Source organism: Prinia subflava, chromosome 5 (assembly GCF_021018805.1).
Source record: "Prinia subflava isolate CZ2003 ecotype Zambia chromosome 5, Cam_Psub_1.2, whole genome shotgun sequence".
NCBI classification, from domain to species: domain Eukaryota; kingdom Metazoa; phylum Chordata; class Aves; order Passeriformes; family Cisticolidae; genus Prinia; species Prinia subflava.
The window spans coordinates 36072851-36086695 of NC_086251.1; the positions used below are offsets into that span (position 1 = coordinate 36072851).

Sequence of the window (13845 nt, forward strand, 5' to 3'; positions counted from 1 at the left end):
ATAGAGGAAAGATGCTGGAAATAGGGGAATATCCCAGAGACCAGAAAGAGATGGAGGCCAGAGAACCTCCATGCATTTTGATCAATAATGCCCAAGGTTGGTAGCTGCAAGTGGTGGCATGAACAAACAAGACTTTCTGCCCAGCCCTCCTTGGCCAGCAGCTATCTCCTTACTGAGAGGAGCAGTGGGAAGCTGGCAAATGTAAGGCTAGGAAAGGAGCAAATGAGCCAGCATGGGAGGCATCCAAGTAAAGCTCTCATCTCCTTCCTTCTCAAATCCCAGGATCCAGATTCACTATGGGCTCTTGTTTACACTGTCTCATCAATGACATGAGTTTTAAGTAATAAACTGAAGGCAACAATAAACCATTTGCAAGCATTTTTCCAGTGCTAGCTCAGAATTTTAAGCAGAGTGATAATAAAAGATTAACATTTATGAGTCCGTGTGCTTGATTCATCTGTACACTCTGCATTATTAAAGTTCAGCTTTGATGTACTTCTATTTATTTGTGAATGATTCCACAGTTTCAAATCTAAAAGCTATACAACTCACTAAGTTTAAGCTGATTTGAAATCCCATCACTCAATTCTTTGATTATGAGTTTAGCCAGTTTTAAACCAAGTGGAAAGAACAGCAATACCTGAAGCAATACTTCACAGCTTCAGGCCCTGTTAATCACAAAACACTGCAAAGGTATCAATTTAACATGGAAAACAATTTAAATACTCTGTAGGTTTACTGGAGCTATTGATGCAGTGATCAAAATTGATTCTGACTACTGGCACTAAGGAGGAGCCCCAAATGAAAAATAAAAAGGCTCTTGCTCCTTCTCTGTGCTCTGACTGATCTAAATTAGTATCTTAAAGAAAACGTTATGAGTCCTTTACATCTTTATTTCCTCTGACTTCTTTTTTTAATGTACTTCAAAGTTCTTTCCCAAGGATTCTGAAACAAAACTCAAAAAGAAGAGGTGCTTAAAAAAAATAGCACTGGTAAAACATATTTAATTCTCACAAGTTTCTTTCATAAATGGTTAAGATTTTTTTTCTTATATGGTGAATAAATGCTATTGGCTAAAAGTATAATGGAATTAAGAGTACAATCTTATGCTAAATTCAGTAAGGAATGAAGGAACCCTCTCTACATACATTAAATTATTTTTAACAAACTATACTGTTAACTATCTGCAAAAGTTTGGATACCTTTTGGAATTACCCTAAGGATTCATAAATATATACCATTACAGAACAAATACAGGTGGGTCTTTTTGGGTTTTTTTCCACAGTTTTATTGGATGTCCACAGGCCCTGATGTGATGCACCCAGCAGTACTGAGGGAACTGGCTGATGTCCTTGTGAGGCCACTCTCCATAGTCTTTGAATGATCATGATGATTGGGAGAAATGCCCAAATTCTGCAGGAAAGTAAATGTAACTTCCACCTTCAGGAAGGGTAAGAAAGTGGACCCAAGGGAACTACATGCCTGACAGCCTCACCCGAAGCCTCTGGAAAGTGATGAAACAACAAATCCTAGTATGAGTACTTCTGGAATATGCTTTAGTGTCTGTCTGATTAATAATGTTTTCTTAAGGTCTCAGATCTTTGATCAGAGATATGGAAACAGAAGCATGACTGTATATAACCATTCCATTTTCTCTGCCCCTTGAATCGTTCTAGGATAACACTAGAAAAGGGAGAAGGGAAATTACAAATGCTAAAGAAATGCACAAGATGACATAACCTGGAAGAAATAAATTAACTATTGTTCTGAATTGTGGTTGATTTTTTAAAATTGTTTACAAAAATTCAATAATGACTCATCATAGAAACATCTCCACTGCCTGGCCAGCTAGATCAGAGGTCAAAATTATGTAAGCAAAATGTTTAGTTGCTCACTAGAGACAACAGAAGTGTTCTACTCACACTGTGTTTACCCAATATTTCACCCATGCACATAAATAACTAGAAATTAACACTAGGAAATGATGATACTAATATTCCTCACACGACATTCTGTGATCAGTTGCCGTGAACAGCTGTGACAGATGAGGAAAACCCCTAGAGGCATGGAAGAGACTTACATATAAGGAGAGATTAAAAGACTGGAATTGTTTTGTTTAGAAAGGAAATGAGTAAGAGCTTACTGGACTCAAGAGGAGGAAGCAAAAAAAACCAAAAAAACACAGAACCAAAAAACAACAAACCAGGAAACAAACAGAACTGCTACAGAATAACCTTCTGCACTACCAAACTACAGTGATAGGAGTCACAGGAGTCTTCATGTCCTAAGAAGCAGGAAAGCTCTCCTAACTTCTTTTTGGCAACAAGTCACATCTTAACTATGTTAACAGAAACATTCTTGGGGCCTCTTCAAAAGCCAGAGTGAGCCAGATTTCAGCTGGAATGACAATATCTCCAGGCTTAAGTCACACTACCATCGAGATACAAAACCCAGCAGACTGCACTCTGTGGCAGTTCCTGAGTATCCTTCTCCTTACTTGCCTTTTCAAATTGTTACATTCCCCAAGGGAAGGAGGTTTGCTTGTTTGTGCTCAGACCTCTTCTAGCTGCAAATCTCAAGCACTTCCTAAAAGAAGATGTGTATCTTACCACAAAGGACTGCAAACATAACTTATTGGAAATTACTATGACACTGTACATTTCTATTTGCTCTCTCAAAATCAAAGCCAGCAGTCAGCCAATGGAAACAAACTCAATGAGTTCAATAGTGATATGGAAAGATATATTTTTTACATAAGCCATATTTAATTTGAAGCCTACTGAAGCACTGAGTTATTGAGACAACTTCAGAAAGACTAAAAAAGCAGAGAGATTCTCCAAACCGCAGATTTTTTCTGACATACATCTGAGCAGTGTAGAATACACTGTTGACCATGTATATGAGTTATCTGATGGACAAGTTATTCCAAGTGGGCTATCCTTTATTTTTCAATGCGCTGAATCATTTATAGCTACTCTCTGTTCAAGGCCACTACTATCACTTAATAAACACACTGATATAAATGTTTCATCAAGCACATACAGGTCAAAGAAACTATTAAACAAATCAATCAAACAAAACCCTGTATGACAAATCAAAGAGTTTTCTGCTTAGCTGAAAAAAGGCTTTCTCCCCAATACATTTGCAGCTAGTGAGAATAAAATGGGGAAGCAGTTATTTGATGAAAGGGAATGGCATCTGGTGAGGAAAAGAGAATTCTTTGAATGGCAACACGTCTAAAATTAAAATCTGTATTAGTAGCAATAACAATCGGCAGAATATGAAGAACTGTGAAAAGGAGAAAAAATTAATTGAAGTTTTCTTACCCAAATATTAAAAAAAAATCATACAGAGATTTTTTTTTTCCTAATATACAACTTCAACTGAACTTATAGCAGTGGTCTCCAAAGTGAGGTGCATACACCCCTGGGTGTGCAAAAGACAATCCATTAGGGTGCAGAAAGAAAATATTATAACTTCAGCTACACATATAAATTTTAAATAGATAAATATTCATATTAAAGGTATATGCTTGAAGATTTTCAGCGATGAGGAGCACAAAAAGAAATTTGGATTTTGCCACTGTATCTAGAAGAAAAGCTCAAGCGCTATTAAAGACACATCCTGTGAAATAATTTATAGCTACACCCAAGTTTCACATACCATAGATGTAAAGGTAGACTAAATAGTAAATAAATTTGTAAAACAGTAAGCAGAGCTGATATATGCTTTGTAAAATTTGTTTTTTATTACCATGCAGTTTTTCCACCAATACCTTTTTAATTATAAACCTTCCATACTGATTCCAAATACTAATCAGATGATAGTATTGCATTGCAAATCTAAACGAGCACACAAATATCCATAAAAATATTGGACAACATACTGCAGACTCCAAGTTTCATTCAACACCTCAAGTCTTTTGAGAAAGGATCAGCTGACATGGGGGCTGCTGAAGTATAAATCTTGAATAACATCTTGAGTTACTGCTACTAAGTGGATTGTGTTAAACTCAGTCAAAATTATAGTATCTAAAATCTGTTTTAAAAGGGTGAATGTGATATGTATCATATTAAGAAAACTGAGTAAAAATTAGTAAGAAAGGTAAAAAAATTGGCTCACTGAATTAAGAATACTTTAAGGAGAATAAGGGGGTTTTTTTTAACCCCAGAGGCATTAAAATATATGTAATATACAAATACAATCAAGACTTAATTTGGTCTGGTCTGGAAGTTGGTAGCTATTTTTTAATGCATTAACTGCAATTAATGTAGCTAATCAGCTTCAATTCCACCTTTCTTGGAAAGCTGGCTGTACAACTTACCGAGGTGAGGCCTGGTAAAGTGGTCTGACATGAATTATGTATGTTTTCAGTGAAATCACGTGACAGGAATACAAAAGCATAAGAATTAGTGGATCAGACAAAAATCTAAGCCTGGAATACTGTCTTTGAAAGAGTTTTCAAGACAACATCAGCATTCCCTGAAGCAAAGGTGACAAAGGTAAATGACACAAGGGCAGTGACATTACAAGCCATTTTCTGTTCAGTTGCTACACCTGACACTTTACTAGTAATGCTTTCTAGATCATTCATGAATGTATTTAACAGCACAGACCTAAGTACCTTGCTGGTAACCCACTTCCACTGTGAAAACAGCATGCACTTCTACCTTTTGTTTCCTATGTCATAAAGAGTTATTTATCCATTTGAGCATTTACCTCATTCTCTCATGAAAGCATAGTTTCTTTATGAACATTTCGACTGAAAGCATTTGCACTAAATCTGGAAAATCAAGTGAAATATCTCAAATGAACCAACAATTTAATTAAAGAGCACACAAATCAAAAACGTATTCTCTCAAAAAAATCAGACAATTAGAGATGGATAAGGTTGGATGTTTGGATGGATCTAGGGTAGCAGTGGAACAGTGACCTCTCGTACATAGGCACTGTCCAGAAAGTAACAATTAACACAGTTATATAAGGGAAAACACAATGAGGCAAACATAAACAAAAAAGGAAGGAATCTTTCAGTCCTGAGAACTTTAAACACAATCATCCATCTGAAATTCATGACCCAAGAACAATGTAAGATTAATGAATAGTGAGGGATAGAAAATCAGTCAACTTTAACCCAATTACAAATGAGCCTTATCTCTATAGAAATAAGAAAAATGACAGCTAGAGAAAACTGGAAGGACAGAGAAAGAATAATTCTTAAAGATTCTTAAATAAAAAAAAATCTTAAAATCTTAAAATAATTCTTAAAGATTTAATCTTAGACAAAATAAAGATATTTGTATTTCTCAAGACACTAAAAAAGCATGTTAACATAGCCATGAAGGCACCAAAAGAAGGATGCTCTTCAATCACAAGAAAAGGAAAATCACAAACTGTGACCAACTATGGAAGTACTGTAACATGATGTTCAGAGATATAACACCATAGTGTTTCATCTCAAGTTGAACTAACACTACAATCCAGTTAGGTGTTGATAAATGGCATTTACTGTAATTGTATAGCTATCCACAGCTTTTATTCAGCCCAGTATATTTTATCACAGGCAGTATAAACTGTACTGAATCAAAATAAAAGGTTCACCTCTAACAACGAGGTGATCTACCATCTATGTGATATTATAACAGAAAGAGCTTCTTAACAAAAGCAGTGGATCAATTCCTGCCCTCATCAGCTCAGCAAGGGAACGCAAAATAGCTGCTATTTAACTTTCTAGCTTCAGGAATCCTGCCAAGTTGAGCACAACTGCTCACAGCAAGCAGATGAAGTACATTCCACTAATTCACACAAGATGCTAACATTTCACTGTCTGCTTTCCAGCAGCAGACAAAAGTCTCTTACATCTCAGTGTAACTTTGCCAGTAAAAACAAGATAGAATTTTTATAAACAAACCCATATTAAAACTGTAAATATACCATTTTCTCCTCTATATCATGAATAGACTTGGCTAATTTACATGGCAGTTTTTAATAAAACTTCATGAACAAAGTACAGAAGAGTACAAACTATGCTGACAAAAACAAGTCTAGAGACATCTGAAGTATTTGTTTCCTTGAAATCCTCAAAAAACAGAACTCAAAAAGAGAATACAGATGTACAGAACCACTGCAATTCTCATCTGTCAGCTTGTTCTATACAGTCTGTGCCTCCATTTAAGGGAAAAACAACAAATACAGTTATTCTTTAAAAAGTCACAGATATACAGATGAAGTGTGGCAATTGCATCTACAAACAGCTTTAAATAATATCTTCAACACATCATTCATTTCAGAAAGGGGCTAATTCATCTAGTAGATCTTTCCACATCTCACGTAACAACTTAAAATAAAAACTTGTTAACTATTTAACTTCTCTGCAAAGAAAGGTTATGAAGGACAGCACCTATCATTAATATCAATTCATTGGCAACAACAAATTGCAGTTGAAATAAATTATTTTTACAATCTAGTCAAAAGAACATCTTCAGATCTCCAAAAATCTAGGAGTTACCTTAAAGAAGAGAGTATATCACAGCAAAAAATAATCATCTGCAGACAAGATGAACTTTCTAATATTTTGAAGATAAGACTAAATAGAAAATACACAGCTAAGAAAACAGAAATATGGTGAGTCATATGTGACTGCCAGAAGGGTTTTAGTGATACTGTTCAATAAATGCCCAGGAGTGCAGCCTAATAAACTAAATAAATTCAACATACAAATTTTTGGTTCTAATACATTTCTCAAGTGTTCCTATATTCCTATACAAACAGTATCATATTCCCGTAAATAAAGTGCTCAAACAGATACTTTTAAAATACATAAAATAAAAGGAAGAAAATAATGGAAGTAAAACTAAATCCATATTTATTAGGGCTACTACATTCATAATAAAAGTTCCTTTTCCTCTTTTAGTGTGCAGTTAACCAAATCATATTTGGTTAACTGCACACCCAACACACACTTTTGCTTCCACTCTTATAATAATGCTTGACCTTTCAGTTCCAAAATGCCAGAATCTATATTGGCACTGAACCACAACTCATCTGGCTGACTGCAAGAGCCTGTGCTTATCTCCTCTGGACGAGTCAGCAGACAGACACACAGCATTTGTTCAGCACATTACATGATTCTTGCAGTCCATTAAAATACTATGTTGTATTGCACCAATGCAAAATGAAAGTAATAATGTTCATTAGGAATACAAAAGCACAGCAGGTGCTGCAATATGAGCTGAGTAAATTTCTTGTGTTTCAGCAGAAATCTTTTGCTCTAACATGAACTGTTTCAGTTATATTGCATGCCATCTGCAGGTACAATTTTCTTCACTAAAACAGACCTAAGGTGCTTCAGCTACAGTGAGCAACACCTCTCCCTATAAGTTTCTGTAGATAATTTTCAGCTCTTTCAAGAACTTGTGATATAAGCTCCAAATCAGAAAACAATCTTATTTACTAATTCTTAAACTATCAAGAATGTTAGTGCAGTAGGGGGAAAAAATCATGGGTGGTCCTAGCTTTTTTAATAAAATTTTAAGTAAACTACAATGAAAAATAGAAAATGCATAGCATTGATTGTATAACCCGGAATACAAGGACTGACAGTTCAGCTTTCTCTACTCTGACCAGTATTGACCTGAGTAATAAAAAATGAATGCAGTCAATCAGTACAGCTTTTGACATCAGATATCAGTGCCTCAGGGAATGCTGACCCAAAGCACAAGGAGTTTTCAGCAGCAAAGCCACAGCAATAACAATGTGTTCTTCTGCCTCTTTTGGACATGACATTCAAAAACAATTATCGTAATACACCTTGAATATACAGAACTTTATGTATATTCCATTTAGTTCTCTATAATGAAGGCTAGAAATAAAACAGTTCGATCAGTTCAACATATGCGTCTGAGAACATATTGTATTTCATTTGTCCTTCCACCACTCAAGCACTCAATATCATACACTGCAGTGCTGAAGGCCAGTATCTTCTGTTTTCAGAAGGTTTTTTTAATCCCTTCAAAATAAATTTTCAATGCATATTATTAAAAATCCTGAGAAAGACTTCTTATTGCCCTGATACACTTTGTCCTTTAATTAAAAAGGAGATAACCCATCTACAGCTAGCTTGATATGCACTATTGCCAAAATCCATAATAATTTTTAACTATTCTGAATATTTTTTAATAAAAAACTGCCTGCATTAGTTTGAATAATTCCCTAAACACTACATTTGTTTGTTTGTACAGTTATTTTTCATTTTTAGTGTTGCAGAACTGGGAATACTTTCCCTCCTTTTATATGACACAGGAATTGTCTGCAAAAATGAATTGCTGCATTTAGTTTAAGCTCATTTGGGTGAGGACACTAATGCTTTCAAATGTTTATTGAGAAAATGTGTTTAATTTGAGACATCTAACTGAAGGTTTTCATCTGTAATAGTGCCATCAGTCAGGCCATGACATATTAGAAGTTTCATTTGCTGTTCTTTGCTTCTAAAGATTTAAACAGCTACTTGCCTAATTTTGGCAAGCTAGAAGGTATGTGATCTACACTTCAGAAGCATATAAACAATATATCAAATAAAGCACTAAAGTCCTTGTTAACTTTTTTCACTGCATCGCAATTACTGATGTTCCATGGGAAATATTAAGTTCAGATTACTAGTATCTTTTTGAAAGTGAAAAATGTGTTTCCTGATATCGAAAAGATTAATGATGACTTACAGGAATTACATACATGATTCCTTATTTCACTTTTCCCTATTCTAATCAAAGAATACAGAACAGCGTCCCAGACAAGAAAACTATGTTTAAAAGCTCCGTTGGCTTATATTATGTAAGCTAAATCTTACTTACACTCTTTTCAGCATCCATTAGGACTTGGATGGCCTTTCTCTTCACTAATCCTACGCTCGTCTACAGTTGCAGTTCTTACTTTCATATGGCATACATGTCTCTGTACTTTTAAGTGTCTTTCCAGATGCTCTAACTGCATGTTCCAACTGCAAAAATTCAGCCCTTTGAGTATCTTCCAAGTTTCACTTGCCAAATAACGCTTTATATCTTTATGGTTCCAGCATTCACTCTACTGCATACCCATGCAAACTTTGCACCATTCCCAGTCACATAGCTCATATCTTCTTACTTCTAAGCTTTTGACAAGTCCTATTGACACCTAATGATATCCTCAGACTTCCTCTATATTTAAGTTACATAATTGTGCTCTCCCCTTCCTCTCATAATTTAAAAAAATAAATCATGTAATGAGTCAGAGCAGTCTTGTAAAGCATAATTATGCAGGGCTTTGGAAAAGCAATTACTCTATTTCCAGTGGACATTTTCATAGCACTCTACATAAAGCAAAAAGCTTATTAACGTTAATCTGTTGCTTAACTAGTAATATGGATGAAAGGGGTTGCTACAAAATATACAGGGAAACAGAAAAAAAAAAGTAAAAGGCATAATATGCCTTGATATGTCTGAGATACGAATCAAGAAAAAGGAAATTTTGGTTGTATGGACTCTCACCTACGCTTGGTCAAAATCCAAGTGGAGAAAACTGCTCTGGATATCTATATTTGCAAAAGAATGACAGTAATTTCATTGTTTTTTAGTTACCTGATAAGACAACTTCAACTAGGTCTCCTTCTTGGATATCTGCAGCTGATTTCACCAACTGGAGAATGTTTTCAGAGGTAGGGTCATGGCGGAAGAGCAAGATTTTGTCGTACATTCCATAAAAACCACATTCGGGAAACTGCAAATACAAACCCATGAGAATTTACTGTGCTGTAAAACACATAACTGCAAAATATAAAACTGTAAAACACAATTAATGTGTAATGAAATTTTGAGGGCAGATACTTCTCAAATCAAATAGGAATCACATAGGCTATATGTGAATATATTTTTTAATCTCTGAAAATATTTATCGCTATATTCTGAAAATGTTTTTTCTCCCAAGCAAGTAAGCTCATTTGCCTTTCTTTCCTGTGAACAATGCAGTACCCACTAGGAAATGAGACAGAAGTAAACGTATCCTGCAGCCACTGCTGGTAATTTTTTCCTCACACAAGTTCCTGAGTAAGATTTTTTAATTAGACCTGGACCAGGTGTTTGGACTAGATATCCTTTGGAGTGCCCTTCTAGTCTATATTATATTACATTATATTATTCCATGATTCTGTGATCTCTCCCTAGATGTCTGCCCAAAAGATGCTTTGAAGCCAAAAGAAATATATTTCAGCTCTGTCTAAGATGCAATGCTTAAATGATAACTCAATATGAAATATCTATTTTTTGAGACTGAAGTTACCAGGCACACAAAAAAATGTTTCAAAACAATATCTCAAAATTTAATCATAATCATTTGTTTCAATGCAGAGAAATTGGAGCTTCAAAATAAGACTAAAGCCTATTTAAAATAAAAAAGGTTTTTAAAAGCTGAGGTTATACACTGGAGATTATTATCTAGGTAACTTTTTTCCTTTTTTTTTTTTTCGTGTTTTTTGGTTTTCTTCAGGGGTTTTTTGTTGTTTTCTGCAGAAAAAAAAAACAGCGCTTTTTTTCATGCTCCCAGCCTAAAGAACTATGACTTTGTTCTGAAAGCACAACCAAGAAGCCCTTTCTATGTTACAAAAGAATCCAATCAATTTTACATCAATACACTACTCCATGTTTTGGCAATGTGCAATGAAAAAAACACAGTGAACAAGTACAGCCAGAGAAATAAACTGGTATGTTTTGAGGTTATACATAAACACAGTGGCATTCCTAAGAATTTTCTCTTTTAGAGGCAGTGAAATATTATTCTTCAAAATGGGAACTGCTGATCCTTTTCAAAAACTGCAAGATTTTTCTTATTTCACTGGATTTCAGAAATACCACAGGCATTTCCCTCTAAATTCATTATGATGTAAATTGTTTGCTCTCTCTTTATATTCCCATTCCATTTGCTCTTTTCAAATAGCTCTACTTTTTCTACCTAAAAAAATTGCAGTATTACACATATATGTATGTAGAAATACATGTATCATGAGGTAAAAGTTATTATATTCTGTAGAATAAAATACATTCAGTCACAGCATTTTTTGATAAAATACATACAAGAAACATCTTCTGTTTGAATTAGTTTTCCCTAGATACACTAATCTCACGTCAAAACAGTCATTTTGATGGTGTGATTCTTCAAATATTGTATCAGGACGAACTGTAGCAATAGTAACAAAAATTCCCTCAGCTAAATTCATTGCTGCCAACAATAATGCTGATGTGCACAGACCGAAGTAAACAAAAAGAAGCCACGATGCTTGGTATGAACCACCATAAAGAGCATTCAGTTTTGCTAAACACAAGACAAAATGGGGAAACTATGGTATTGGAGCTAAATTCCCCAGTACTAAGAGAAGGCCTTGTTTCAGTCTTATAGCTGCTTAAAGCAGAATTACCAGAGTTAAATGGTCATTGCAATTGCATAACGAGGAAATACAGTACATCTGTAAGAATCAGGAGTGGAAGACTCAGAAACAGGATGTATTTGTGGCTGCTTAATAAGTCATCAGTAGCCATTAAGACATCAAAGCTGTCCATAAACACCCTGTTTGCCTGCTCTAAGTGTGAAGTAAAATGAATCTTTTCATTGGCCTTTCAGTGTGGTTCAGTCAAAGGTGCTTTTCTTTACAAGTGAAACAAGATAAATAACCTTTAATGCATAATAACTTGCTTAACTGCCAGTTTTGCTGTGTATTTCAAATGTGTCCTGATTTCCCCTTTTTAGAAATAAAAATACCAGCTTTTTAACCTGATCACTTACCAGTAATTCTAGGTTCCAGATTTAAAATTTAGCAAAATTTCTAAATCAACTCAAGTCTATCCCAGTTGTGATGTTATTCATTAGATACCCTTTTATCTAAGAAGTTTAAGAAATTGTAAAGGGAAACACTCTAAAATGAGTTCTCCCCCTTTGTTTTAACCAGTATCTTTCCACCAATAAGGAGAAACAAAATATGAGTAGATATAGGTGAAAAAATAAATTTACTAACAAGTGGAACTGCAACAGGCAAATAACAGGCTTTTATTCCAAACACTGAGGATTAAAAAAATGCTGTCTAAAAATTCATATAGAACATGTCTTATATAATACTGTAGTAGCTTCTATGGAAAAAAGAGGATGTGCTACTAGCGTTTGAAGTCACCTATGATAAGCCCACTGAGATTATGTGCTTCTTCCATTTTCTAAAAATATTACATCACTATTATCTACTCATACCACTTTAAAGAAATACAAAATTACGACATGTTTTCAGATGAAAAAGAATGCTGATCAGGATCTAAGTAATAATTTGTTATGGCCCAGATTGTGGGTGCTTTGGTAGCAGATCATCCATAAAACACAGGGTTAAAAGGAGCCTCAGCACTAATCTTTCCACAGCAGATACAAAACAGAAGCAAGCATTGAAATGTTTTTACCTTTAGCAATGGTAAATATCTCAAGAAAATCCATCAAAATATTTTACCAATAACCGTATAGAAGCCAAGCAATTATGCAAATTCTGGATTTTCAATTAAAAAACCTTCAAGTGATACTACCAAAAAAAAAAAAGGCTCAAATTTCAATAACTAGAACATCAAATTATAAATATTCAATAATTCATTTAATCCACTATCCATCACATCAGTCAGCCATTTCAATGGCACTGGTCCCTCCACATGTAAATACAAGCTGCTCTATGTACATCCACAACCTTGCTGTTATTAACAGCTGTTCTCAAAACCAGGATCAAAGAGAAGCTGACAAAAGAAAAGATTATTTATATTTAAAGCTCCGTTTATCGTGACAATAGAACAGTTTTATTATTAGAGAATGAAACTTTACAAGACCTGATATATCTAAATGCCAACATACTTCCAAATTGAATTGTGAAGCTTTCAAAAATTAATTAATAATAACAAATTATATACAGAGTTATCTGAATGGACAACCTACTCAGCCTCCTTCTTTTCTGGTAAACCACAATTTAGAAAGAAAATTAACTTCAAAGAAAGATAAGACTCTCTAAGATGAGACAACTCTTCACCAGTTTGGTTTAATAATTATGAATTTGAAAGATTAGCATAGCAGCTATGCCAAATGAAAACCACATGAGAAATAAATTTCTTCCACCTGAAGAAGCTGACCTGGAAGAACTGGAAAATATAGACTCTAAAAAATGAAGATGTTTCATTGCAATTAGTAATGCTGTCTAATAATCAAAAAGGTCTGTTGCTATGATAATTTTGCAAAAATATTTCTTTAGACATACTAAAATTGCAACATACATGCAGCCAGCTTCTCACTGCTAAGAGTGAAAAACAAAAAAGTCATCTTCCTGTCTTTTTGTACATTACTACAATTTCACACATCTTCTGTAAGGGTTAGTTATGTTGCTTTATTCTAGGAAATCATGAGAGTTGGTTTTTAAAAATTTTTTCTATCATCAGCTTTTCTTTAAAATTAAATTTAGTTGTCTTTTTTAGTGATGACTGCTTTTTTCTTCTAGATTAGTTCAGTTTTTAGTAGCCCTTAGTGATTAGCATAACAGCACCTGCAACAAGAACTTTGATAAAACCTGGAAGTCTTTTACAGCACAAAGATATCGATCCAGCACACATAAGGGCTGAGGGCTAAACAATGTCTTCACAGTATGTGGAGAAGCTGAGTCACACAATGTTTGTTAACTTAACTGGCTAAAAAACAAGTAACCTTGACCTAATCTAAACAAGACTGTTAACCTGACCCTAACATGTGGATAAATAAATAAATAAATAAATAGTCTTACATCGGTACCGCTGTTTTACTATAAAGATATAAATG

The 13845-nt window shown here is 34.4% G+C and overlaps 1 protein-coding gene across 2 annotated transcripts in view; it reads right to left on the reverse strand.

The window, feature by feature from the left end:
• The window catches only part of PRKD1 (protein kinase D1), a 116173-nt gene that overhangs the window by 47001 nt on the left and 55327 nt on the right, over positions 1-13845 (reverse strand). For both annotated transcript variants that reach the window (XM_063398850.1, XM_063398851.1), the window contains exon 2: positions 9612-9750. In XM_063398850.1, the coding sequence (XP_063254920.1) occupies positions 9612-9750 (139 nt within the window). The remainder of the gene's footprint in view (positions 1-9611; positions 9751-13845) is intronic.